Source organism: Channa argus, chromosome 4 (assembly GCF_033026475.1).
Source record: "Channa argus isolate prfri chromosome 4, Channa argus male v1.0, whole genome shotgun sequence".
NCBI lineage: Eukaryota > Metazoa > Chordata > Actinopteri > Anabantiformes > Channidae > Channa > Channa argus.
Genome location: NC_090200.1, coordinates 2,623,672 through 2,651,392, shown reverse-complemented (window position 1 = coordinate 2,651,392; position 27,721 = coordinate 2,623,672). Strand labels below are relative to the sequence as shown.

General features: G+C 44.5%; 2 protein-coding genes across 7 annotated transcripts in view; one reads left to right on the top strand and one right to left on the bottom strand.

The window, feature by feature from the left end:
- agap1 (ArfGAP with GTPase domain, ankyrin repeat and PH domain 1) overlaps positions 1–14,366 on the top strand; it is a 126,296-nt gene extending 111,930 nt beyond the window's left edge. For all 6 annotated transcript variants that reach the window (XM_067499912.1, XM_067499911.1, XM_067499910.1 and 3 more), the window contains 2 exons: positions 9,464–9,719; positions 9,805–14,366. In XM_067499912.1, the coding sequence (XP_067356013.1) occupies positions 9,464–9,719; positions 9,805–10,011 (463 nt within the window). In that variant the 3' untranslated portion in view covers positions 10,012–14,366. The remainder of the gene's footprint in view (positions 1–9,463; positions 9,720–9,804) is intronic.
- A 2,447-nt stretch (positions 14,367–16,813) lies between these two features.
- On the bottom strand, positions 16,814–21,066 carry gbx2 (gastrulation brain homeobox 2). The gene is made up of 2 exons (XM_067503077.1): positions 20,104–21,066; positions 16,814–18,630 (listed from the first exon to the last, which is right to left on the bottom strand). The coding sequence occupies exons 1-2, from the start codon at positions 20,612–20,614 to the stop codon at positions 18,092–18,094; spliced, it is 1,050 nt and encodes a 349-aa protein (XP_067359178.1). The 5' UTR covers positions 20,615–21,066; the 3' UTR covers positions 16,814–18,091.
- Between the last annotated feature and the right edge of the window lie 6,655 nt (positions 21,067–27,721).

Sequence of the window (27,721 nt, the reverse complement as noted above, 5' to 3'; positions counted from 1 at the left end):
TGTTGTCATCATCTCTTTATCTTCCCCCGTTCGTCTCGTTTCGACCCCCCCATTCATCCTCCTCCCCGTACGTCTGCCCACAGCGACGGCCGGTCCAAGTCTTATTAACATCAGCGAGTCTCACCGAGGATGAGGAGGGGGGCGCTGTCGGTCCTAATCGTTTTAGGGCTGGAGCTGATCGCTGCAAATGCAACATCTTGCCACGCCTGTTCAGCTGCACAATGCTTCATTATGAAGAGGGATACTTGTTGACATGCACCCCTTGCAGTGCTAGGGACGGGGGACAGCATAGCAGGGAGTGGGCTGTGAAGCTCGGAGGGTGGTTACACTGCGGATGAACACCATCCGTGCCAGCTCTGCTGTGCCAGAGGGATCCTGTTAGAAGTAGTTTTTCGCTCTGTTACAAACCACAAAAAGACTCAGCCGTCCTCTAAACGTTCCCATTAACCTCTGGCTGCCCCGCGGTCAACCATCATCACCTCATCTGGCACGGTCGCCCAGTGCCGCACCCCAGCTGATGCCATCGCTGAAGGGGCTGCTAAGTTTGGGCTCGCTGCCCATTGCGGATCACCCACAGGGGCTCGCTGGCTCAGCCAGAGCTGCTGCAGCACCCTCGCTTCTTGGCGCCGCAGCTCATTGTTTTAATTATCTGTCGAGTCTTGCGTCAACACCAGCACCCAAGGCCTGCTCGGGCTCTTTTTGATGCACCACGTTAGCACTGAGAGGACAGCAACTGACAGCACTGCTAATCCAGCCTTCTGGCCACCGGACCACTTCTGTGGTCCGGTGGCCATGTGGCTCCATACCCTGGACCTCCTGTGTCCTCTTACCCCCTGCTCTTCCCTCGGAGCCAATTACTGACCTCTGGCAGTCTATCGTAGAGGGTCAGCATCTTTGCTTGTTTGTCTGGATACACTGCTCTCTGCTTGTTTAAAGTTTTGCTATGACAGACTAAAACTATCCAGGTCTGTCATTCCAAAGTTTAACCAGAAACTGCAATTGAACCAGTAGTTTTCTGGATTTGTTTGTGTATGTCTCTCATACCCAGGTTCATAATTAGATTTTTACAGCAATTCCCTGCTGTTCTCTTTGAAAGACGTTTTCCAGACCCATTAGGGCTTCGAACATAAGAGTAAGGAGGCTACAAACTGGAGAAATATCGCATGATAAATGTCAAAAAGCTCGTACGGGGTAAGAAATTGCATATATTGATATATTTGTTCACTCAATTTGGCAAAAGTTAAGTAAACTTTAATTATAATAGCCTTCTGAAAATGAGGGTGTTGGGATGATCAGTATTGATTGGTTGGAGCGAAGTAATCCAATGAGGACACTGGGTCATAAAGTTAAACAGAAAGCAGCTACACCCTGTGCATAAAATGTCATTTAGTCCCACAAAATCAGCATAAACCCTATAAATACAGACGAGAGCCTTTTACAGTCGATGATCTTCACAGGAATCATGTCGGGGTCAGTGCACAGCACGAACAATGGGAGGAGGGATACGTAGGTGCTGGGGCGCTACACCTTAATTAGACAGCAGAAAAATGAGCAGGAGTGATGGTGGCTAGAGGATGAGCACGCAGGGCTACCTCACCACCACACACTTAACACGAGCCCCCACATGACGAATGTACAGCCACTAATAATTCAACAGCAGGTCTGTCGGCACTGGGAGCCAGGAGAGTGGGAAGAATAAGGGCCCTTTATGGGAACAGATTAGTCTTGTTCCCCCCTAAGAAAAGGCCAGCACTAACAGATTTAAAATTAGACCAGGGGCTTTTAATCTGGGCCGGGGTGCAGGTGCGTCGGGCGCCCCGACACCGCAGCAGGATTGGGCTCAGGGGACCAGATGGGGCAACTGTGAGAAGGAGGGTAGGCAAGGGGCCCCGCATCGCACCATAATTGCCCCCCAGGGTCAAAGGCAATGGCAAGGGAAGGAGGAGACGGCCCGGCCCCGCACCTCATAAAACCCAAACTCATATGCATTTCACACACACACAGCCCTCCCCTCGCGATTCCAGATCATAACACAGATTGGACTGGTGTGATTCGAGATGGACACGTGCCACATCAGGGAGGGAGGGAGTGTCGTTAGTAGCAGGCAGTGCAGTCCGTCGCCGGACGTGTTCAGCAGCATCTCCAACTTGTTTTGTTTGTTGCATCCACTTGCAGTGTGTGACGGGGTTGAAATCCTTGGCCTTGTTAGGGATGATTGGATGTCAGTACAGGGGGAAATGTTGTCTCTGTGTCCTAAAGTCCAAACATTATGAAGGCTTCAGAAAGCAGCCATTTAACTGTCCACGGCTGATCCAATAAAGCTTGTAGTGACATGAATATGAAGTAATTTAAGCTGAATGTGACGCTATGATTATTAATTACACAGACATGTTGAAATCCGTTGCATGATGTTTGGTATAAATAACTACAATTTAAATGTAGATCCGCCTTTAACAGTTTGTGTGTCTTTGCGTGGGATAACGCGATGCGTGTGTATCCAAGTGTGTGTCGCTGCCTGTGATCCAGTGTGCGCAGATTGAGTCGAGCTCCATTTCATGTGCGTCGGTTAACTAGCTGATCCCGCCTGCCATCATCATCTCTCCGCCATTATCTACAGCCCCTGCTGATTCCAGCCGAGCCCGCGGCCTGCATTTTAAACACCAAGCGCGCGCGTGCACATGCACGGACGCACACACACACACACACACACATATGTAAGGGAGGAGAGCCTCCTGACAGGCAGGGCCAGTGCAAACGTTGAAAAATAATTGGCCCCTACATTCTAATTCATCTGTAAAAGGGAGGCCTTGATTAAATTAGTCCTAATAGACATTATTTTGTACATGACTGACTCGCCGCTGCCCGTAACCGCGGCCCCCAACTCTCCTAACAAGCCCTCCAATTTACTATTGACATTAAGCCTGCTGACACGAGCCAATCACTGAGCCATTCATCGTTTGTCATCGCGGTGAGGTTATGCTAATGCAGGCTAAAAGCACAAACTAAATGCACATTCTTTATGCCTGAGTCATCAGATTAACCTCGCTGTCCTCGGCCCCCTCCCCTCCCTTATTTTAATAATGAAGAAATAAATAACGCTCTGTACATGCGTGACTGTCTGTCCTCTCCTAGTCGCCAGCCTCGCCGTGCTCCTTCTCGCCGTGAGCCAGAGGGGGCCGAAATGAATCTGTACGCCGGCGGTAAGCGTCTCCCCCTCATTCCCGACCCTTTGGCTAATTGGCTCAGTCGCCAAATTGCTCATACAATAAAGAAAAGGGAGAAAGGGGGGTGGAAAAACACAACGACAGAGTTGTCCTCGCATTTGTCTGTAATGTGTTTGGATTGAATGGGTTCACGGCGAACCGCAGCCGGCTGGTAAACATTTTAAACCTTCAGCCACGGAGAGACTTAAGAGACATTGACCTCTTTTATGTGAAAACTCAAGCGCTTTGAAATCCAGCCGAGAAGGACCTGGTTGGTTTTCCATTCCAGGTAATGGAAAGGACAGGTAATGATATAGATCATTGGAAATGTGTCGTCCCCCATCATCACCGTATGAAAAGCATCTTTAGAAGCTTTCAGTCCACCTGGAGGCTAAGACACTACATGCGCCTGAACTGCCTACATTTCTGCAAATACATGTTATTAGTCTCAGGACTTGAGAACCATGACGTTGTCTGAATTATGCACATGTGGTTTCCGGCTTTAAAGGTGGAAGTGCACAAACATGGTCCTGGTCTTAACGTGTAATACACATAAATGCTGCATCCGACCATAATATGTTAAAGTATGGATGTACGTGATAATATGGATCTATTTATTTGTTTGTTTCATCCAGCTCCAACTCCAACTTTAATTCAACGTTTGCACCAAAACTGAGCTTCCTTTATGAAAATAAACAGCTGAAAGCACAAAGAATTCTGCATTCGCACCATTTGCTGGTGATCTAGCAGCAGCCTCATGTTCATGCAGTAACTGTTTTTTAGGTTGTAAATCCAGTTCCTAATTAATTTGCCTCCTAATTTGTCATCTTCACTTTTTCTTATTTCTTTTTTTTTCCTCCCTGTGCGACAAGTCTGGAGAAACGCTGTCACTGCATCAACCCCCCCCCTCCATGCTCTCGGGCCTAGTAGGAAATGTGAATGTCTTCCTTGGCCACGAGGCCTGAGTTGTCAGGGTCATCGCTGCCGTCTGTCGCCTCTTTAAGATCAGTGACAGTGATCAGACGTAAAGCACAACAGGACATAGATGGGGTTGGTTGTACAGTGCAGAGCAGAGCTTCACATGTTGATGTACCAGGTAACAGGAAGCAGTAACAGTAGTTGTACTTGTACCATGTGCAGAGTTAATTTTGTACAAAAGAACCTTGAACTTTTATTTCTGCTGCAACTGTGAGAATTTAGCATCAAAGCTGAAGAAGAACTTGCACTTTTTGTTCTTTTTCATGTCGGAGGAAAAAGACAAATTCTACTCGTTTCTGAAGCTCAGTTTAATTTTTTTCAGTCTCACATTGTGCTAATTTCTCTCTCTAGTCATTTGTTCTGGCTGCAACTCCCATTTCCTTCTGATCCCGTTGCTTCTGCTCCTGATCTTATTACAATTCATCGATCCTGTTTAATTCCTTAACAATTATTGACAGTTATTCAAACAACCTGGTTATTTATGAGCTACTGGCTTTCTTGGTTTGCTTCGTATGATTTAATTAATTAATAACTGTTTGACTTTAGTGATTTTCTCGTCCCGTCCTGGTCATGACGACATCATGTGAAGTCACTCAGCATTGAACCAGCATGTAGACAGTTCATTATGTGATTGTGATCTGTGGTTTTCTGATTTTAGATGAGCGAAGGTCTTGCGTTTGTGGCCCCTCTTTCGTTGGCTCCCTTTCTTTCTTCATCTCTGCCTGTTCGTGCTGTCCTTTTTTTTCTTTTCCTCTCCCTGTTTGTGGCATCACTGAAGCATTGCGTTTCAGCTGAGTGCTCAGCTTCCCATCGATTTGGCCCATTTCTCCTCCACCTCTACCTCTTCTCCCCCTCATTTGCATTGTCTTTTCTTCATTTTTTAATATCTGTCCAGGTTAACCCTTCCATGTCCATTTAATCTAGTCTCATCGCTGATTTCACTCCAGCTCACCCCCCCCTCCCCCCTCCTCCTTCTCACCCAGACCTTTCTCACCCCACCACCCTCCTTTTAATTATCTGTGCCTATCCAAGGGCAGCTAACGACCAGCTAAGAAAGGCTAATTGATTTCAGCCTCTTCTCCTCTTCTTTCCTTTTGTCTTTTCCTTCCTGCTATAAGATAAAAGACAAAACAAGTTGTGCAGGATTTCTGGATGCGTTTTTACCAGAACGAGAGCTGCATTTCGCTCCTCACCTTTTTAAAAAGTCCGTGTGACGGTGATTCATCTTAAATGCACATTAGGTCGGGCAGTTAGCTGATGCTCTTATCCACGCTCTGTCTATTAATCTATTAATTAGAGGGCTAATTAGGCCAGAAGAGAAGCCACTGACACCATGTCACTCTTAACCCCGTTTCCTACCGCTCATTACCTCACACACACACACACACACACACACACACCATCCTGCAGACTGTAATTAATGATGGGCTTTAACAGCAGCATGGTGGCTCATACATCTCAGCTCGTGGCTTTAAGCTGAGCTGAGCTGGAAAATCCTCTTTTTGTCTGAATTCAACTTTTCTTTAATATTTTTGCTGAGGTTTAAATAAAACCACTTTGTTATGAGTTTATTTTGAAAAGGATTTTGAGCGGATCCTCAAATTGCTCAGACTAGTGACACATACGTGACCAAATTAACTGCAAAGCTGCTTAAAAACACGTAAGCAATTAAATGTTGCACCAATACAGCAGAGCTTCACTGTGCAGCTTTTACTTTCTAATAATTAACACTTCAGAAAACTACACTGAATAAAAGCCGTCTTTAATAAATGTGACAAAGTACTAAAGTCCAAAGCCTCTTGTGTTGTCGTGTCTCTTTGGGTTTTGTTTGGGGTAATTATGATAATTGTAACTGGTGTGGTTATCAGGATGTGTGTGCAGGCTTTTAGCTCCCTGTCCTCACTTTGTTTTGGGGTTGTGGACAGATGCCCCCCCCCAACCACCAAAACACACTAAACAGAGCTGGGTGAGGGGCAGCTGGTGGGACGTCCACCGAGGGTCAGTCGGTTGGGACAGCCACCCTCTGGCTTTGGATGGACAGGAAACGCAGTGTGTATGTAAACACAGCAGAAGAAAGCAGGCGCTCAGGGAGAACACACACACACACACACACACACACACACGGAAACAATGCAGGCAGGCCTGAGCTCAAACAACAAGCAGGAAGTCACAGAAAGCCCAGCGTGGCTCCCTGAGTGACCCCCAAACAAAATCACAGTACGCCCCAGCGTTTCCAGCAGCGACGAAGGCCTGACACCAAAAACACAGCCGCTGATGAAGCTGTCAATCAAACAGGACGTCCTAAGACCTTAAGAATCACGTGGGTCATATTTCTCAGCCTTCTGATGTAACCCATAGGACCTGATTTGGGTTCACATAAATACTTCATCAAGGTTAGCAGACTGCCGTTGTCATGGTTACAATAATAAACACATGGTTAAGGTTAGAAAATAATGTTTGTCTATTTTTTTTCAAAGACAAACACTAGTCTTTGGATTTGTTCATGAATCACAGTAGAATCAGTACATGTATGGAAGCACGTTTCCTCTGGCTGGTGTAATTTTTATCGTTTAATTTAAATGACACACACACATCCTAAGCCCTCCAGGCTCCTGTTGACATATTGGCTGTGGTGTGTGTGTGTGTGTGTGTGTGTGTGTGTGTGTATTTCCCTGTCACAAGCCATCTCACCGGGACTCATGTTTAATTATCTACCCAGCATGCCTCAGTGCTGGAGCGCAGCTCTTTGTGTAATGGGATGTGAAAAGGGACATGCACACACACACACACACACACACAGATATTAACACAGAAAAAAGTGCGTGTGCATTCAGTAGACACATGTTAACACATACTGTCCCTCACACACAGACACTCACACACACACTCACACACACACACTGTGTGTGATTAATTAGTGCAATTAGCCTCTCTGCTGTCCAGAGCTGTGTTTTCAGGACTCGTTAGCTCGTGATGACGGAGAGTCACTGTGTATTGCAACACGTGAACACACATTCAAAACACACAAATACACACACCAAAGGTCAAAACGTCCTCATAACAATAATATCACATAACTGCAGAAAGACAAACTCACACACAGCAAAAACACACCAAACGCACATCAAGCACAAATAACACACAGCATAACACAAACCAAATACGCGACTAAAGACACAAACTTATCTCATACAAACAACACAAATGTGCAGCCGCACACACAAAGACACGATGCACAAAATACACTTCAGACACCACTAGTTACACCGACAACACTAAACACACACGCAGCAGAAACACTCCATAGTAAGACCCAAACCTACCAGACACACACCAGAACAACAGTACTGAAGGTGGTTATCGTGTTTACAGGGACATAAACAGCCAGGTTTCTCATGCCAGGTCCACTGAGGACACTGGTGTGTCCAGTTACAGGACTTTTGTCCAGGTCCTAATGTGAAACACAAACTGATCTAAATGATCCTGCAGCTCTGGACTTATCACACACAAATGGACTCGGGGCCTTAGCAACTCCAGCGGCGGGGGAAGGCATGCGTTTCCTGGGTCCAGTGGCCTCGCATTTCCTCTCCGTCCTCTGGAGGACAGAAGGCCAGAGCCCCGCTGGGCATGCACACACACAGACGCACACTGAGCGACACCTCCGGGCTTTGTCCGGGGGCTGTCGGCCGTAGTCGCGCGCCCTGCCTCCCCACTCTCTCTCTGCACCGAGGCAGGAAGGAAAAAAGCCCCCGGGACATTCCGTGATGCTAGCTGCCGCTGCTGCCCCACCCACCCCCCAAAAAACACACACAATCACACACATATAGACACACACTTGTATCCAGGAAGAGAGTTAATGAGATTCTGCCAGGTTCCCACAACGACCAAAAACTTTTTTTTGCCGTTTCATTGTCTTTCGTTTCTCCTCGGTCTCCTCCTCCTTTCCCACAGCTTTGTGTCCCATCATCATGTAAAGTGACAGCAGCACCAGGTACAACTTGGATTATTTGACTTCCTCTTCATTTTAACTACAAAAACCATTTTTGAAGACTTTTCGTAAAGTTTTAAAATCCTCAGGATATAAACACACACACACACACACACACTGTAGCTGCTCGTGGACACACGCTGGAGTCATTTCATGGTGGAAGCATCAACCTGTGAGAAGCTACCGTTGTGTCTCCTCCTCTAGTTCCTTCATCCTCTCACCCCCTGGAGGACGTGTTGTTATTTTGATAAGGAAGGGGGGGTTGGGTGGGGGGGGTACAGCTCAATATCTCTCCCACCGGGCCTCCCCCCCCCCTTTCCCTCTCCTGAGCCTGGACTAATCCCAGTGGGCTGAATGAGCTGCTGTTTACATGGGGGGGATTTGTGGAGAGATTAGAGCGATCAGAGCTGTGGATTAGACAGATCAGCAGTTAATGACACTCGATTGGCGAACAATGTGTCCACGTCTCTTCTCCTTTCACCCTGTCTGTCCCTCTGTCTCTCACTGTGTCTTATTTTATACTCAGAAAGTCGTTTGGGATCATGGTGGACAGAAGCAGCACAAACGTTATTAAGTTTAAAGCGAATGCTTTATTTCTGCTTCCACTTTTTGATATCAGCCATGTCAGTGTCCCCCATGTGTTGGTGAGAACAACCTGAGAGACAAAACCTGGGGCCAAAAGGCACAGATGTCTTCTTGTAAACTGTCTGTCTGTGAGTGGTTGAATTGAACAGTAATATTGTAATTAAACGTAGTAAAGGTGAATGTTTATGTTTTATCCTTCGTTTACTTCCTTTAAAAATTACCTTCCAGGCATCAAATTTCTCCAACAATCCTTCAGTTTTTATGCCGTATCAGTTCTCTTAAATTCAGATTTACTTGCTAAGCATTTCCTTTGTTATTGTTTTGTCTTTTAAATATTATAAAACAAACATAAATCCCCCATTGGAACATTTTCATATGTTGTTTTGGTTTTTTTTTTTTACTCCCAGTCCAAAACCAGTGTTTTCAGTTTACGTCATATAAAATTCTGAAAAACAGGGTTATTTATTATATTTAATATTTATTTATTTTTGTTTTTAATTATTAGCTGAACTGTCTTGAACAAGTTGTTAAATTGGATTTTCTGCTCAACATATTTAGTTAACAGAAAAGGGGGAATGTTTTCAATTTTTTCCTCAAATGATGACGTGTGAACTGCAAACATTTCAAGTTGATTGAGTTTCTTTACATCGGGAAGTTTAGGTTTTGAAATACACTTAATTCAAATCTTTCCCTGTGTTTTGTCTGTCAGGGAGGAAAGGGAGCGTTGGATTCGAGCAAAGTACGAGCAGCGTCTGTTCCTGGCCTCGCTGCCCTGCAGCGACCTCCCTCTGGGCCACCAGCTGCTGAGGGCTACGGCCGAGGAGGACCTTCGCTCCGTCGTGCTGCTTCTGGCTCACGGATCCCGACAGCAGGTCAACGAGACCTGCGGAGAGGGAGACTCCCGCAATGCGCTGCACCTGGCCAGCCGCAAGGGCAACATAGTCATCACGCAGCTCCTCATCTGGGTAAGAGCGGGAGGAACTGTCGAATGAAGCTGTGTCGCAAAATGTTTTCTGTGATCTAATCGGGTTTCTTCTCTTTCTGGGTCAGTACGGCGTGGACCTGATGGCGAGGGACGCCCACGGTAACAGTGCGATGGCGTACGCGCGGCAGGCCAACAGTCAGGAGTGCGTGGACACGTTGGCTCAGTACGGCTGCCCCGACGAGCGCTTCCCGCTCATGGCCACGCCGAACCTGTCGCGACGCAACACCAACCGCAACAACAGCTGCAGCAGCGGCAACACCGCGCTCATATGACCCCGATGTTTATAGTGTGGCACAAACAAAGCCCGGATTTGGGAGAGTCATGACCGTTCATTCTGGGAACCACTACCTGCCCACCTCACCTGACAACTGCCACTGCCGGCTCAGTGAGACTGACTAAAACTGATCACAGCTCAGTGGCGACGCTGCGTCTGCTTGGGAGAACGTGAACACATGGCGGGAAACGTGGTCCACAATCACCTACGCTGTCTGAAGAGTTCGTCGCTGGCTCATCTGAGGTTTTCGGGAAATCGTCGCATGACTCGTGCCGACTGATAAGGGCCCCGCCTGAAGCTCTTTGGACTTCATACCTCATCACACACTACATGGCCAGTCCTCACTTAAACTTCAGACTGAAATCTTCATTGAAGGACTTTTCTCTGTGTCTGTCCCGCCAAAACATATCTGTCCGTCTTTAACGAAAACTGTACTATGGAAATATCAGGAAGGAAACACGCCCGCACGCACTTCAGGACTCACCTGAGGATTCTGCCCTTCTGATCCCACCCTGCATCATTACTGTTTAACCTGTCCCCACTTTTTTTTTTGGTTTCATTTTGTTTTATGACTTCTGTGAACTCTCCTGCCTTTACACGTGTTTTGAATGTGAAAATGTCTCGATGTAAAACTTTTTAAAAAGCAGTTCTAGTAGAAAGAATTGTGATAGATAGCATGTCCTAGGCACCTTTTTTCTTTTTGATATTAATTTAAGGCGTTTCTCCTCTGTTATGTATATTGTATCTCGGTGTGCATTGCTGGACCAATGGTTAAAAATGCCAACGTAGGGAAGCCGATTATTTTTGGGGGGAGGGTTTGGGTGTATGCATTCATCAAGTGTACAGAAGCTCTTGTCGGGCTCAGGGACCGGAGACTGTTGATCATAAAACCCCCCATCGTCCTCATCCAGCATCAGAGTCCTTAAAAACCAGGATTACCGCACTTTTGTTGTTCAAACCCACGTAAGAATCCAGAATAATTCTTCAGCCAACAGTACGGCTGGTTTATACCACATTTATTTAGCAAAGCGGACGTTTAACAATGCACGTGTCTGCAGGGCTCAGACAGAAAACATTTACGTAACAAGTGTCATTGATTCAGGTTGGTTCTCCAGATAAACAGATTCGTAAAGTCAGTTAATCAGTTTGATTGATTGACTCTGTTTATCGTTCAGCCCTTCGGTGAAAACCCCAACACCAAGAACTAGGAAAGTCTTGATGCCGATGCCACTATCAGGTATCAGACCCCGATTCTGTCTTTGTGTACTTGTACTTAGAAAACTTCTCCAGTACTGCGCCATGTTACCGAGTTATCCTCCTACTCACTTTGGGAGTCTTTCCTTTCATGAAGACTTTTCCACCTTTGCTGACTTGACTGAACTGAAACTCACATGTGATGAGCGTCCCGGTCAAACTGTATTTAATTTAAACTGTCCCTTTAAAGTTAATTTATTTTGAGTTAAAACGTGAGTCAGGAAAGACGAGCCGGCAGTTAAGACGGAGCGAAAAAGGGAATCGATCTGCTTCTTCTTCAGGTGTTTTTTGTTTTCTAATCTGTCTTCAGTCCATATCACCCGCTGTCAGCTTAAACAATCCCACTAATGATGAGATGTTTAACAAGGGAATTTTACTGCATCTGGTTCATTACAGACTCGAAATCCCATTTTAGCAGTTCACACAATTAGAAACCTGATATACATGTAAATGTGAAACAAGCGACTGACTGATCTAGTTCTGTCTCATCACCAGTCTCCCAGATCTCCTCAGCAAATCACGTAGAGGGGCTACGTCTTCTTTGGTCTGGTTATCTGTTTCTTGTAAATAATCTCTTCTTACCCTTTTTTTCTGTCGCTTTCTTTCAACAGTAGTGTCGTGTAAAGTAGAGAACACATGAAGTACTCGCTGTACGTCGGTATGTTGGGTTGGGGAGTGGAAGTGATGTATAATCATGCATGGTTGTGTCCACATGGACTGAATGTTTTGGCTCAGTGCAGCGCTGATCCAACCAAGGCAGGAAGTTCTGCAGGAGACCAGTAGTCCCCAGCTTGGAAAATCATCGTCGGCCATTTAAGGTCCAAAGAGAAACATTCGCATCACATCAGCGTCGTGGTAACGGCAGCGTGCGACGCATCATTTGAGGTTAAAAAGACGCCACAGAGTTTGGGGACCACTGGTCTACAGATCCACACGCAAAGAATAATGAACTTGCAAGTTAATTTCAGGTATGTCACATGTAGACAACACTTCGACAGACCTCTCTCAGTCTTGTCCTCATCCTCCTTTCTGTTTCGTCTTCAAATTTCAAATTTTAAAATGTGCACGTGCAGATGTTGAGGAGTATCGACTCTGCATCTGAGCAATATTCAAAAGCCTGAGACACTGTCACGTCGTGTTCATTCACCTTTAAACCACAAACACACAAAACTACTTCAGCATAAATGGTTAAAGCTTTTTTTCTCTTTACGCCGCGAGTTTTGATTCTGTATGTGCAACGACTGCTTCCATACCAGTCACCTGAAAAAATGCTGAAGGGATTTCGCTGCAAGTTGTTTTTACACGTTTTAGGGTTTATATCCGTCTGTTTGTCCCGTGTTTGTCCCTGAACAGGACACCAGGACAAACTAAACACGTCCTTTTATTTATGACAGAAGTGCACTAAATGTAGTTTATCTCAACTTTCTCCCTACAGATTCTTTAACTGACATTTGCTTTTTTTTCTGGTGGCCCTGGTTTGACTGATGTTTGCTTTTACTTGAAGTAGTTTTGATACATTTTAGAAGCCAAAGTACATTTATTTAGGTTCAAATGAATCGAGAAATTGGGGAAACATGATTTTTAGCACTAAGATAATCTGTCACTGGGGTAATGATGATACCAACTGCAGCTAGCAGTGAACGGTTGCTGTTGTCCTGGAAAAAGGAATTTCTAATAATAATTTAACCCCTTTGTGTTTAATTTCTGAGACGAAACTGAATGTGCAAATTTGCATTTGTGTAAAAAAAAAAAAAAAAAAAAGAAAAAAAAAGGTCCATAAATTAACGTTTGTAGCATTGAAAATTTGTTAGCATTAGCTTTATAAATGTTTGTAGGCAAAGACTTACTGCAGCTGGCAGCGATACTGTTAGCATGTTAAAGCCTGCTAGTGACCAGCTTCAGTTTTTCCAGTAAAACTAGACTAAGCTGATTCATAAACAGGGGGAAAAATGTTTAGAGAATACGGACATTCGCCCACAGCTAGCATTTGGTTAGCTAATCTCAGCTTGCAGGAATTTTATGATGCTGCTGATTCCCGTCATACCAGTTTTTTTTTTTTTTCAACTACACTTTGTTTTGTTTCTTACACATTTTCATCAAAATCTGTTCATTTAATCTGATAATTCGATAATATCTGCCTTTAACTGTAGGTACAAAACTCCTGAGCCCTCTGTCGCTGAAGCTAACCGTCGCTAGCTTCAAAACATCATTTCAACTTCCATGCAAACCGTCCTGCTTCCTTCTAGTCATTTGAACTTACACACAAAACCAAATATAACATGGGAAATAGTTCTAAAAGAGGAAAATCCTGTGAAGCTTCAGTTGCAGCTAACAATCAGTTAGCTAAACTTACACCGCACATTCAGTGGCGGGTGTAGTTTTCTGTTACTGACTCTTGCTCTTGTGTTTAACAGTTTCCACAATAGAAGCACTTTGGAAGCCACCATCTGTTTTTTTATTCTCACGGCTCCAGAGAAACTGCTGAAGCTCAGTGTATCAGCATGCATCAGTTAGCTAAACCCGGCTAAAGGGCGATAAAAGGCCGCGGTATCCTTCCTGTCACTGTTCGCTCGAGCGACACACGCTGTAAATCATTAAGGTGAACGACTGAAAGCGTCCGCTTGTAGATAAACCGGGTCAAAGGAAACTGCGGCAGTGCTAATATCGCTCACAACCGTCTGCGCCGCCTCACCTGTACATAGCCTTCAAACGATAAAGTGAAGATTAAAAAAAAAAAAACAATTCTGTATGGTCAACAATTAGTTTGTCTGGTTGTGTTACCTCATGTAGCCCTTACCCACCCGCCAGGGCTGTCCACACATTATTTATAAACGCACCTAGCAGATAGACATCTCCTTCTTTAAAGCTATGTTTTTGTATATTCTGACCTTGTCAGTCCATCCATGTTTTATTATGATTTATCATCTAGAGTCATTATAGTTCCTATTGTCATTCTAATTATTGTTATTATTATTGTTGTTGTTAATGAGTTTTTGTTGTCTGTACAGTACCATGGTTAAGAAATTTTACCTAATACAGAGTCTTCTACTGTTATGTGACCTTTTCAATAAAGACAAGAATAATGCTTCTTAATATAAACTCAGTGTGTTCATGCTCTGTTCTCTAAAATCATTTACAGTTTTCCCTTTGGTTTTCTGGTTCGGGAATTGTTTAGGATAAAAGAAATCGTTGTTGCAGACTGTGGTCTGGTGCTGATGTCACCCTGACGTAACTGTTGTGTCTGTAAGCTGCAAAGGTTTTCAGGATTTTACAGTGAAATGATGTCAGTGGAGTTTCAGCGGCTGACGTCATCAAGTGAGTGTGTGTGTGTGTGTGTGTGTGAGAGAGAGAGAGAAAGTGGTCAGGTTGTATTTGCTATTGTCTGGTAATTAGATAATACCCTGATAATTCCCCTTTAAGCTTTGTGTTTAACAGGAAGAGACTCCGTGTGTGTGTGTGTGTGTGTGTGTGTGTGTGTGTGTGTGTGTTGGCTAACAAGTGTCCAAAGGCAGCAAATGCAGCTGCTTCAGTCTCCGTTCAGTCGATACCAGATCTGATCTGATGGTAACAAAAAGAAAAGGAGTAGAATCTACACTGATTTCGTTTTATATTGAAGCTCTGCACAAATCGTGCAACTTAAACTTTGAACTTTTTTTACATTTCAATGATAAAAATCACAAGAACTGAGCTAAACCTGGAGGTGAAGGTAGATGCAGCGGCATCTGTCTTTGCATTGTTAAAACCCCCAAAGCAGAAGACGATAGCACACAGTCATTTCTGGCTGTACCAGAACCATCGTGGCTCCATCAGGATTAATCTGCAGCAGCTCATCGGACACCATTCCGGTTGCTGTTAATTTAGGGAGAGAGGGTGAGGATGCTAAAGATGATGAGGGGAGGGGGCTACGAGCTGCAGAGAAGAGCCTCGGCCTCGGATGATCCCCAGAGTCCCATTTATCAGCCGACCACGGCAGCACACGTTGATTACGATTTGTAAAATAATTCATTAGAGTCTCACACACACTGTGTTTCTGTTTCTGTTCACACCGTTAAAATCACCAGTGCTTGTTTGCAGGCCTCCATCTTTCAATCTCCTCACTTTGTAACATTATATATTTGCTGTCCTCACATCTGAAATAAGTGAAATATAACAAGATGTTAAATCATGTTCTCAGTTCATTACGGAGGGACTAGTATGAGCAGTGGCCTTAATTTAGTGAGAACATTTGGTGGAATGCATTTTACAATTTTCTGCCACTTATCTGTTTTAAGGCAGATGCTGAAGTTACAGTAGCACAAAAAAAAGAGGAAAAACTTAATGTTGCCATGATTTCTTTACAAAGACATCATCTTATCATGCTTTTATTTTCTGAAAAACATTGTCTGCCCCTACAAGAACTTGAAGTTAAATTATATATTCACAAAATGTTATAATTAGGTGACATTTGAAGAAAGGTATGAAATATTATTACTGATTAACCTGGGAATTATTTTTAAAAATTAAATTCTTTTGTCTATATGATATTTAAGAGCGTTTCCTGGCTCACTCTGAAAACTTTATTGTTCTTGCTTTCTTGACATATTGTTAATTTAAATTTGTAAGTGGTAATATTCAGTCAAAAATTCGTTAAACGAATTTAAACTCATACACTGCTGCTGTGCCATCGATGCTTCCGTGCGTGTGTGCGTGCGTGCGTCACTACGCATCGGTACGTACAAGGTGTTCGACGCCAAACTAGCTTGGAAATGTTCGGTTTTCGCTTGACTTTGCGAACTGAAGGACCGTGAGTTTAACTTTTACATTTGAATAGTTTCGACATTTACGTGACAAACTGATGTTTCTGTGGGTTTCTGCGCAGGTGAACCGACAGGTGACCGGCTCGAGTTCAGCCATCGGGAGGCTAAAGTTTCTTCTCGGGGTTTAACACAGTGTCACACTCGGTGAATGACTCTGTCAGCGGAGATTTTAATTAATCGTTCAGTAATTAAGTTCTTGCTTTGGATTTTCCACCTGGATATTGGACCGAGCATGAAAGCGAATTTTAAATGTCACAGTAGTTCGGTGTCGGTTTGCCATCAGTGCTAATGTGATGCTAAGTTCTGCGCTTTTGCCGAAATAGTCCCGATTTACTCGATTAAAAATTGTGCGCCGATTTAATTAGAAGCTAACCGATTTAAGTCGAGTTCGACCAAAAACCAAAATCTCTGTGCTCGTGGAAAAGGGTTTGGTTCTGGATTAACCTGCACCACAGTAAACCACAGATCGACTCTTAATATGTCCCTTATTTCTCCTTCTCCCCCTTTTTAAAAACTCATTAAAATACAGCTTCAATTGTTTGAGGCCCTCAGAGTAAAAACCGAAGCCATTGAGTTACTGCTGGTTTAAAAGCAGGAGTTTGTTCCCCGTTTACTGGCACTATTCCAGTTATTACGGTTTTTGTTGGACTAAGAAAAACCATCAGTTGTTCTCAACAGACTGAGCAAACAAAATCACAGGTTGCAGATCCAGAACATAAATGGACACAGTGCAGCTGTTAAACATCTGGTCACACTTCATCTTTTAATTCACACTTCTTTTTTTTTTTCAACTCTATAAGTCAGGGAATGTTAGTTACGTTTGCACAACTTTAATATAAATAAATTAGCAGCGTCATTTTGTCCCAGAGACGGAAAATACAAACCAAAGGAAATGAAGCAGTTTGATCCAAAGAGCAAAAAAAGTGTTTGTTTTTTTGTTTTAAACGTTCAGTAGCATTTGACAGGTGGCTCATAAAAACCCAAGCAATGTTTGAAAATAACGCGCCGTGCGTTTATTGGGAAAGTCTACGTGTGGTGTCGTCAGTTTGGTCCCGTGTTGGTATTTACATGTGGAGGAGGAGCTGGTCAACATCCCAGTTCATCTTCATTCTCCTCCTCCTCCTCCTCAGCGGCGCGTCACCGCTGCGCGTCTTTACGCGCAGGTTTTGGTGTCGCCAGTTTTGAAAACTGCGGCTCCTCGTGTAGAGAAATGTCCGGTGTAACGAGTCACTCAGTCACGTGTTGAGGCTTAAAAGTTGTTGTTTAGTTGGCTGTAAATTTAAAAAAAAAAAAACGATGTCGTCTGAAGTCGTTTTGCAAAACAAATGTTTCATTTCAGGGCTTCAAGGATCCAAACATCATTTTCAGTAACCAACATCAAACTCTACTGAGACAAGATGTGTATGTTTTTTTATAATTTACCAGAAATTAGTATCAACCTCGGAAATTTAATCGAACAAATTTGCGTTTTTCAAATTCACGTATTATTAATTAAAACCGAAGTCTGTTGGGAAAATGTGATTTTTCTAAACTCGCGTCCACAGTTTAACAAAGATGGTAAAAAAAAAACCTTCATGCAAAAAAGAAAGATGTTTAATAAACAATTGTTTTTGGATTTATTCAATGTTTCCAATTCATCCTTATTAAAAACTAACTTAAAAATCTAAAAGCAAAACTAACAATTCTGCAATCAAATCCAAGTTTTGTTTTTTTATTTTAGTTGTATTTTTTGCCTTGGAGGTTTTTGCCTCCTTTGGAAATTAAGTGTTTATAAATGTAAAATTCCCAAATAAATTCCTACTAAATATTTCATGGTTAAATAAACGGCACTGGAAGATTTAGTTGTTGCCACATTTATCTACAAATGAAAAAATAAAACCGAATTGGTGATTTGTGGGAGGTTTTAAACGCACTGCAGGATTTTAACTCAGTTATTTGATGTTGATTTGATGAAAATAGAAAATGAACTGTGTCGGAATAAAACCATCAACACGGGACTCAGTCACAGTATCTGGGCCGTTTCTTCTTCTACGGTCTGGCCTGCTCCATCTGCTGGTGCTGACTCCTTATTGCGAAGCGGCTCACGTGCACCGGGATGGGGACGACTATTTTGGGGTTCCGTGACGGCTCCCCGGACTTGTTGTTGACGTTTCCGGCCTTGACGCGTTTCCATTTGGCGCGTCGGTTCTGGAACCAGATCTTCACCTGTACCTCGCTCAGCTTCAGCGCATGCGCAATCTGGGAGCGCTCCGTTAACGACAGGTACTTCTTGCAGTGAAACTCCTTCTCCAGCTCCAGCAGCTGCTCGCTGGTGAACGCCGTCCGCCGCCGCCGGTTCTTGCCGCCACCGCCGCCAGACCCGCCGCCTGATCCGGAGCCGCCGCCGGTGGAGCCGTGCAGGTGCGGGCCGTCGTCCAAACCCCCTCCGCCGCCGTCCCCGTCCTCTTTGTGGCACATGGAGGTGAGGTTGTCGTCAGAGCTGTAGTCCAAGTCACTGTCCATGGAGAAACTCTCGTCTTTCCGTCCGCACTCGTCTTCCTTGCCGTCGTCTTTACTGTGTGCGCGAGCTGGGAGGAAACGGAGAGACACGTTTAAAAACACAAAACTGACAACTTTATTTTTGCTGAAACATAAGAAACAAAAGCTCAGACGAATGGCGCAAAATCGTTCAGTTTTCCTGCCGGTTTGTACCAGTTCGATGTCCATGTAAATTATTTTAACTTGAGGTGGAAATGATTTCATCTTTCAGATAGTTTTACTGTATTTCACTTCTCACAAAAGTAAAATTTTATGTCAAAACAAATACAAAAAAAAAAAAGAACTTCAGACTCAATGAGAAATGAAGTCAAGTCAGATGTGTTTTAATTTTAACGTTTTAATTTTAAAATTTGTCCTGGACAGACTTTGGACAGTAGTTGTCTGTAATTTACAACCAGGCCTGACTGGGACATCTGTTGGAGTGGATTAAAGGTATGGAGGGACGTGGGGGCTGGTGGGGGCGTCATCGTCGTGTGCCATCATCGGATCACTGTTTGCATCGGAGCACAAAACCGCGGAAAACGCGAGCACAGCAGGGACTTTTATTTTTCACGCGTAATTACGCACAGGAGCGTCTCCAAGAGGCCTCCTCCAGTTTGTGTTGGTCCGCGTGTGGAACGGAGCTGCTGCGGCCTGAATAATGTCAGATTCAGCCACAGAAAAGCAGATTAAAGAGGAAACGAAACACAAACTCGACGCAATCCCTTCACAGTGACAGCTAGTTTGATCGCAGCTCGTTAAACTGTCAGCCGTGTTTGTCAAGGATTTGTCTTCAGTAAAATATTCAGGAAGACATTTGCCCACGGAGACGAGAGTTGGGCAAAGGAGGTAAACGAGTTTTACTCCGCACACGGGCGCAGGCTGATTTTTGAGTTGGACACAATGAAATGTTGATCCGGCCTCCGGCGGGGCTGCAGAGAAGCTCCTGCTGTGGTAGAATACAAGAATTATTTATGTCATTTATTTCAGTAAAATCTCCACCTGTGTCTCAGAGATGCTGCTCGAGTGGGTAAAAAAATAAAGAAAAAGTTTAATTCAGGCAAATTACTAATGTGAATATTTTGCTGCCACGAAAACACGAGTTATTGAAATTATTCTTTGGCTGCATTTTACAAATCGAGGCCCTTCAGCCAACAGTGTTCTGCGTCCATCAACGTGTTTTAATGTTAACGGCGCCGTATTTCGGAGCCTTTACAGTCGATTTTAACGAGGAGAATTTAGAATTTAGTGAAAACGTCCCATGACGTTTTGAAGCCCACAGGCTTCACGACACACAAATGGCACCTGACACTGAAGAAAAGAGGTTTAAGCCACAAATGGCGCTTCAGTGGAAACAAGACCCATCTCGGTTTTTATTGGTTTGGGGACCAAATACTGTTTATTACTCAGAGTCAAACATGGACATTTTATGTTTCGTGGCTCCGTTTTTTCCCTCCAAACGTGCCACACTGACCCCAGACCCTGAGCCCGGTTTTGTTAAACAAGTTGAGGATCCCGCCTACCTGTGGATGTCTGCTCCGAGTCGGAGAAAGCCTGCAGCGACGCGGACTCTTTCCCCTGCAGGAAACTCTTTCCGTCCTCCGCGTCCAGCCTCAGCTCCTGCGTTTTATCGAAGACCGCATGCAAGGACTGCGAGCCAAACTTCCGGGCTGCCTCCTGGTGCTGCTGGGACGGAGAGAATCCACCTGGCAGCGATGCCATGAGCGTGGAGGTGAGCGCCATGCCCTGCGTCAGGCCCTGCGCCAGACTGGAGCAGAAGCCGCTCTGGAGGCTGGGGATCTGCGGGTGCGGGTGGTGGCCGGCGGGGAGAGCCTGCTGCAGGGCTGGAGGAGGAGGCGGCGGCGGCTGAAGCACCACCGACCGGTACGGCATGAACATCGGGTAGCCGGTGTAGACAAAATGTCCCGGGCTGGGCTGCGGAGGCCCCCCGATCAGAGAGTCGATGCTGAAGGCGGTGGTGGTTCCGAGTGGCCGCTGCATCACCATGAAGGACGGGCTGAACGCTGCGCTCATATGAACGACCGCTGCGGCTCAGAGAAGAACGGAGAAGAAGTGCTGTGGGCGGCTGCTGAGGGACGATGGACCCCCGGGGGAACCGCGGGTGTCACCGTCTCTGTGAGGTAACGGGAGGTTAGAGGAGCGATAATCCGGTTAAGCAAAACCATTCCATCGGTGCGGCAGAGGAAAGAAAGTCAGGAAGAGAAAATGTAAAAAGAAGAAAAACCCACTTCTCCCTCGGTTCGTGTTTCCACCGTAACATTCAAAAACAGCAGCCAGCTCCGGACTGCGCCTTTCTGTTGCTCCGGTGACGCACCGAGCGCACTGTGGAGAGCTGAGCGTCCTGCGCGGCTCCACTTCAACTTGGTCGGACAGTGATATCACAGCAGCGGACACTTCTCTTTCCCTCCCCGCTGAGACCCTGTGTGTGTGTGTGTATGTGTGTGTGTGTATCACTGTGAAGTGTGTGTGTTTCCTGCCCGGATGTTTTGGATTTAAATTGCGCTCCCCTCCGTTTAATTGAGCTGCTTTCTCCCTGCGAGCTCCACCCTCCTCTCCGCGCTCTCTCCTCTGATTGGTTAACACACATGACGTAACAGCTCCCCCCTAAAGTCTCCTGGTTGATGCCAATTACACAAATTGGGACCATGGGCCATTTAGGAACGTGAAACACATCATTGTAAATAATAAGCTGTATATATTAAGAAAATAATCAGTGTATGACCCCCGTGTGTGTGTGTGTGTGTGTGTGTGTGTGTGCGTGTGCGTGTGCGTGTGCGTGTGTGTGTGTGATCTGCTTTTCAGTTTGTACACCTACATGTTGTTCAAGGAAGTGGTTGTGTTCCATAAAAACAAAATATTCCATAGGATCAGATTTATTTATGCAGTCAACAAAGAGATAAACCACCTGTAATATACTGATCATTGGCATTAGTGTGTTTCTATAGCTCTGGACTGAGAACCTGCACTGTGGTCTCTGTAAAGCACTAACACCAGAGACCGTGGCCAGATCAGCGGTAGCAGTGAGACTGGACTTTTCCTGTAGGGTTGGACCCGTTACATGTCTTCTTTCACTCTGCATTGGTAGAACCAGGTGATTGTCTCAGGGCACGATCCACTTCCTGTGGATGGGAAGTTCTAAAGTATTCACAAACTTTCAAGCACCACTATGTGAATTATTTGCTAGTTTTCTATAAAGCATTTGGGGGTTAGTCACATAAATTTCTTAGCATGAGCTTGTGTTTGTACCTGCAGGTAATAAAGTACTAATTAGTAACTAATTGGTGAACAACCTCCACCAACTAAACAACTTGTGCTTTCTGTTTAATACTTTGCTGAATGTAAACACATTGTAGAAGAACTTGTTTACGAGTGAAACTGTTCAGCTTCAGTAATGTGACTGGTTACTGCCTGAAAACGAGACAGCGTGCAGCGTTTAACTGTGATGGATTTCTAGACCAGGCAAAGACGAAATCAGCCGTCTTCACGTGTCGTCCGACACACGCATTAGCTAACTGGGGTTTTATGTGGTGGGAGGGGTTATCGTGTCCCACTGAGTAAAAGACGAGTCAACAATATACCTGTGATTGTTAGGAAGACACTGAACATGTAGCAGCAGATAAATCGGTGTTTTTTTTATTTCTCTTTAAATTAACAGTAACAAGTACACGTGTCACTTCCTGAGAGTTTTTAATTTAAACAGACTCTATGTGTTAGTGTCCTGTTTAGACGATTTATTATCTACTGATGCAGAGTTTTGATGCCTGTGTCTAAATTCATATGGTGCATATTCTAAAATAAATCTAACCAAACACAGTTTTAACCTTAAAGCCCCCCCCCCCCCCTCCATTTTTTTGCTTTTTTTATTAAGCAAAAAAGATTTATTTCATATTTAATTCCTCCTCAGATCCCCAAAATGTCATGTAGGTAAATATTTTAATATCTATTAATATCTACAGTGATTGATAAGTGCAGCTGCAGGGAATTCTATTACCAACATCTGGAGCTGATGGTATAAACCATTTTGATGCCTCAGTTTCAATCAGTCTCCCGCAGAGCTGCTGTTGTTGTGGCTCCTGATGAGGTTTGAAGTCGCAGACATTTGCAGGCGATTATCCAGCGATTCATCTCCTGCAGATCTGCACAGCCGAGCTTTAAATCACAATATTTGCTCCTGCGCCAGCATCAAGCTCCATTTTAATGAATCCTGCAATGGCTTCCTCATCAATTAGTCCAAAGCTCGTCGATGCCACCGGCGGCGCAACGCATCCCATGTAGCCGGGGAGGATGCAGGTGACCTCTGACCCTGAGTGGATCTCCCAGTGGATCCCCCCACTCCTCTTTCCGTCCCCTCCTGGGATGAGTCAAGGGCATGCGCGCACCCTCCTCCTCCTCCTCAGGGTCACTGGGACGCGATCTCATTAAAGGCGGCCTGATCTGCAACTGCAATGCAGACATTAAATAGCAGTATTTTTCAATTAGGGCTGACAAATTCAATCAAAATTCCATAGATTAGGATGAAATGAGGCTTGGGTCATTTACAAGGGAATTTAATTGCACAGCCATTAGACAAATAGTACAGCAGTCTCTGTCTCATTATCAATCATGCGGGGGCATCAATAGTAAAAGGTTGTAAGGCAAAGGAGGGGGCAGGGATGTGCAAGTGTATGCGTCCGTGCACGGGGAATGTGCACGTTACAGCTCTGCCACGGCTGCAGAGCGGCTAATAAATACCGTCTTTTGTACTTATAAATTATCCAGTTTAATTAACAACATGGATTATGATTGGACTATGATTTAATTAAACCTTTTCTGCATGCAAGCCGAGCGCCGTGCTCATCCATTATGGGCCACGGGGAGGAGGAGGAGGAGGAGGAGGAAGGTGGGGGGTGAAGGTGTGATGGTGAGCGGTTAGTGTAACACTGCACTAAATGAAGGCTTCTCTAATAGGAGCTGCTTACCTGGTTAGATCATCAGTCGCTGCAACACGCTGCGATAAAAGGCCTCTGAATGCACCACGATGCAACTTCCCCCTCCCCTCACATTGAAATCGAAAGCTAAATGGCACAATCTCTGAGAGCAAGCTGATATTGTAATGTTGTAAAGTGGAGGGGACGTGGTGGGAAAAGCAATTATGGAACGCTTGCTGCAGCTGGGAAGCAGGAGTGGAAAGAGACGCGTGGACGGGTGTAGGGGACGTCGCCCCGAGCTCCGACGCTGCTCAACGCGGCTCGGTCAGAGCAGAGCAGCGTGGCGGCAGCAACCTTTTCATCAGCCTCTAAATGCCAGGCCAGGTTCACTCACATTGGTGAAATCACACCATGCTGTCAGACTGAAGCGAGAAGCTTTGGGGAACCTGCGTGGAGAGATTTTCAGGTCATTTGAATGAAGTGGCCCAATGTCTGAAACGGCAAATCGATAATTGTTTGGGTAAAGGTGGGAGTGAACGTCTGGAGATGTTGCTTTGGTTTCCGTCAGTTCCACGTGAGCCAGAGGCTAATTAGGAAAAGATCACGCGGATGCAGCACAACACAGGAACACGCTAAAACCAAAGATGACATGTTACACTTGAGTGTCTTTGCCCATTTAAGTGTTAGAGGGTTGAACAGATGATCACAATAACTAGTACATTTGAATTAGACTTTTAGAAGTCACAGACCATAATGACTGAAACACGTGACCTTAGTGGCTGTGGAGACCGAAGAAGTTACGCTGCTCGTCCAGAAAGACGCCAGCTCTCACGTCCACCTTTGCACCAAAAAGTATAGAAGTGCTGATAAAGTCCACAGTTAACAGAAATTAGTCTGAATTTTTCAGACAAATCTTTGAGTGCAAACTTGAGATTTGCTGTCTTAGTTGCTCCACTGTTGACCTGAGGAGACTGATTAACCATAAGTCAACAGGAAAACTGCTGCTAAACCAAAACCTCAGATACACAGATCCACTAACCCGACGGCTACATGCAACCAGGCTGTTCATTAGTTTATTTCTATGAAAATGAGGGTGACCAAGGTGCATTTTATTCAATGTTTGTGGTGAATATTAAACTATTATTTAATAACTAATATTAAACTGCTGATTACTAAATTTGTCAACAAAAATCTGGTATAAAATCGAAAACGTCAGAAGCTGCTGAAACATCATTGCACCAACTAACTTGAGTAACAGTTTTCTTTTTCTTTTCATTGGGGCTTTTCTGTTTTTCGTGCAGAGAAACATGCTCCACACAGTCTGAATATTCTGGACTGTAAAAATGTAGAATCTTTAGTTTTCTTGGTCTCAGAGGATGATCCATGTCAGAGGTGGCAGCACCAGCCGGCGGTCGGAGATTTAACACACTGCCAAAATCTGAAAAACACGGAGGCTTTTTAGAAGACGCACTCGCCACAGCAGAAATGCAACGTGAGGGTGAGCTGCTGCGCTTTTCTCCCAGGGCTCACATCAATTAGTATTTAGAGCACGGATTGGATTTTTGATTATCGGAGCTGAAAGGGGCTCGATTGATTGGCCGCCGAGGTCGCCCCAACCCTGACGATGGCCGATCCAATGAGGGAGGAGGCCTGATGGGGATTGACTTTCTTAAGTATCTTTTGGCAGCAAGCAGGGTTAGTATTGATTGTTGCACTGCAGAAAAGTCCTCTTCAAACAAGTCATTCAATCTTCTCATTGAGTCCTAAAATCAGATATTACTGAATGGAAGAGAGAAATCGTACTGGTTGGTGCAAGATTTCCTGCGTTTGTGTGCAGCCTCGTATAGTTTTTGTACATTTTTCTAAAAGCAGAGCACAGAGTTTTCATGGAAGTGTGTGTACACATGTGATTTGGGTCATATTTGGCCCAGTGCCGTTGTTGTTGGGCGTCAGTGGTCATTGGCTGTTTCCCGTTGTTGATTACCAGACTGTTACTCATGTTCTCGTTTTTCACCCCATGTTCCTTCATAGAGACACAAGAGTTACATTTTTGCAGATTGATTAAAAATCTAAAACTGAAATCTCTCCTCTACAAAGTGTCAAACCCTTCTGGTTCAGCCACCACAGAGGTTCCTCAGCTGGATTAAGAAGGTTGCTTTGCGGTGAAGACACTCCATTGTGGAGCCGAGTCTCAGGTCTCCTGCACTCCTGAACTGGTTTTCTTCAAGGACCCACCTGTATTTGGTCCAGCAGTCCAGCAGTGGTTTCCATCCATACTGAATGTTTGTCTCTCTGCCAGGTTCTCGTTCTCCGCTGGGTTCCTGGTCACCTCCCTGATCCTAATTGCTTTCAGATTATTTGGCAAAAACAGCAGTTTTATCAATTTGCAATTACATCAATAACACAAACGTAAAGGATCCAAATATTAGTGACTCAGTTATACATATCCAAAGTTTAAGAGTATCTGTACAGTAGAGTTATCCATTTTTTGTATTCTCATTCAGAAAATAATTTTCCCATCACAGATTATAGAATCACAATCATTTCCCCTTAAACATAAAAATGAAGTAGTAATAGTGCTAATGCCAGTAATCGTGTATATTACCACACGTATACAAGTGTTGTTACTATTTAAGGTTTTTACCTTTACAGTTAACATAATGACGGTTTTCTGTCAGCGTGTGGAACATTTGGTTCTTTTTCTTAAATGCTGAATTGGCACTTTTTTAGCGACTTGTTTCAGATTTGTGTGTGTGTGTGAGCAGCATCAGTGTGTTATGGTCAACAGGGTTTTCTGCAGGACACTTCCTAAAAATGGCTGGTGAGGACATGGGGACTCCAGATATACTTCTTCTATCAGTCTGATTTCTCCTTGCAGTCCTAATCTTCATCATTCAACACTTTAGCACATCTCAAATGTAGAGCGTCAGTCCGGAGAAATACAGGCTCATTAAAGAGATCAGACTGTAAAGCTCCTTTACTGCTCACACAATAAAATCCCCAAAAACACGAGCAAAGTTGGCCTTAATTTCAGCTCCTCCAAATCACACCGTGCCGCTCTTTGGATACGGTCGAGTTACAAGGCTGACGGTAATTTAAAAATATAATACGGGACTCACTCGAGCTCCCTCTGTGGCGCAGTAAATGCACCCTGGGGAGCTCTGAACGTGCATGTAAAGACGTGTTCGTATCAACACAAATATGCTAAACAGACAGGGTCCTCTGTCTCAGTTTAAGGACGTTAGGAGTTTGGTAATTGCTGTGGGAGTTTGGGGGGAATGTCCCGTCGTCTCTTCGGGGGTTCAGGGCAGAGGGAGGAGAGGAGAGTCTGCCTCTGTGAGCTGGACCTGAACATTCAGACAGATTAAATAGACGAAGCCCTGAGGCGAGACACTGTGCTGAGGAGTCGAGCAGACAGTTAAATACAGTTCTGGGAGTTGGGGTGTTAATGGACTCCGTCCTTCTAAACCTAGACGCTATTTCACCGAACAATTCGGAAAAAAATCTTTCTTTTAGCTTTTAGAGGTTATTTATTTACCATAACCTTTTTGTTATTACTGCTAGATTTTAGATTTTAAGTACAGGCAGTAACATTTTTGACATTCTGTGTCATAACATAATGAATCAAGATAAAATGGGTGTAAAATAATCTTCAGATCAGCAGGCAGCGTGTTCTGACCTCAGTGCTCCTCCTCAGGCAGCAACACAAAGAAAGCTGTCAGTCAGAAATATTTTCACTTACACCGACAACATGGTGAAAGCAGCTGTCAAAGTAACAGCATCAGAAATTGTTTTCCATATTTGTAGCTTGTGTCCTTATTTGCTCATATGTCAGTGTAATTTCTTTCCCTGTCTGTCGTCTGTTTGTGTTAATTTGTTGCCGTGTCCTAAGCTGCATTCTTGCATCTTTTCCCAGGAGGAGCTGAGTGTAACGAGTGTAATTTTGGGTCACTTGAGAAGTAAGTTGTTCATCTTTTTTTTTGTTTTGGCTTCGAGCTCTGAAGTGAACTATCAGTATGTTGAACGAGCTCAATTCTACTGTCTCTCTACTGTCTCACCTGAAACAGAGGGCTGCAGCTCTTGTGTGAGACATTTTTTGTTGCAACATAGTCACGATTTGCATATTGTCATTTGCCCTAGTAGGGAATAAGAGGGTCGGTCTGCAGGGCAGCTGTAGAGGTGCAGGTTGTGGACACTGGAATTGTCTAAAGGC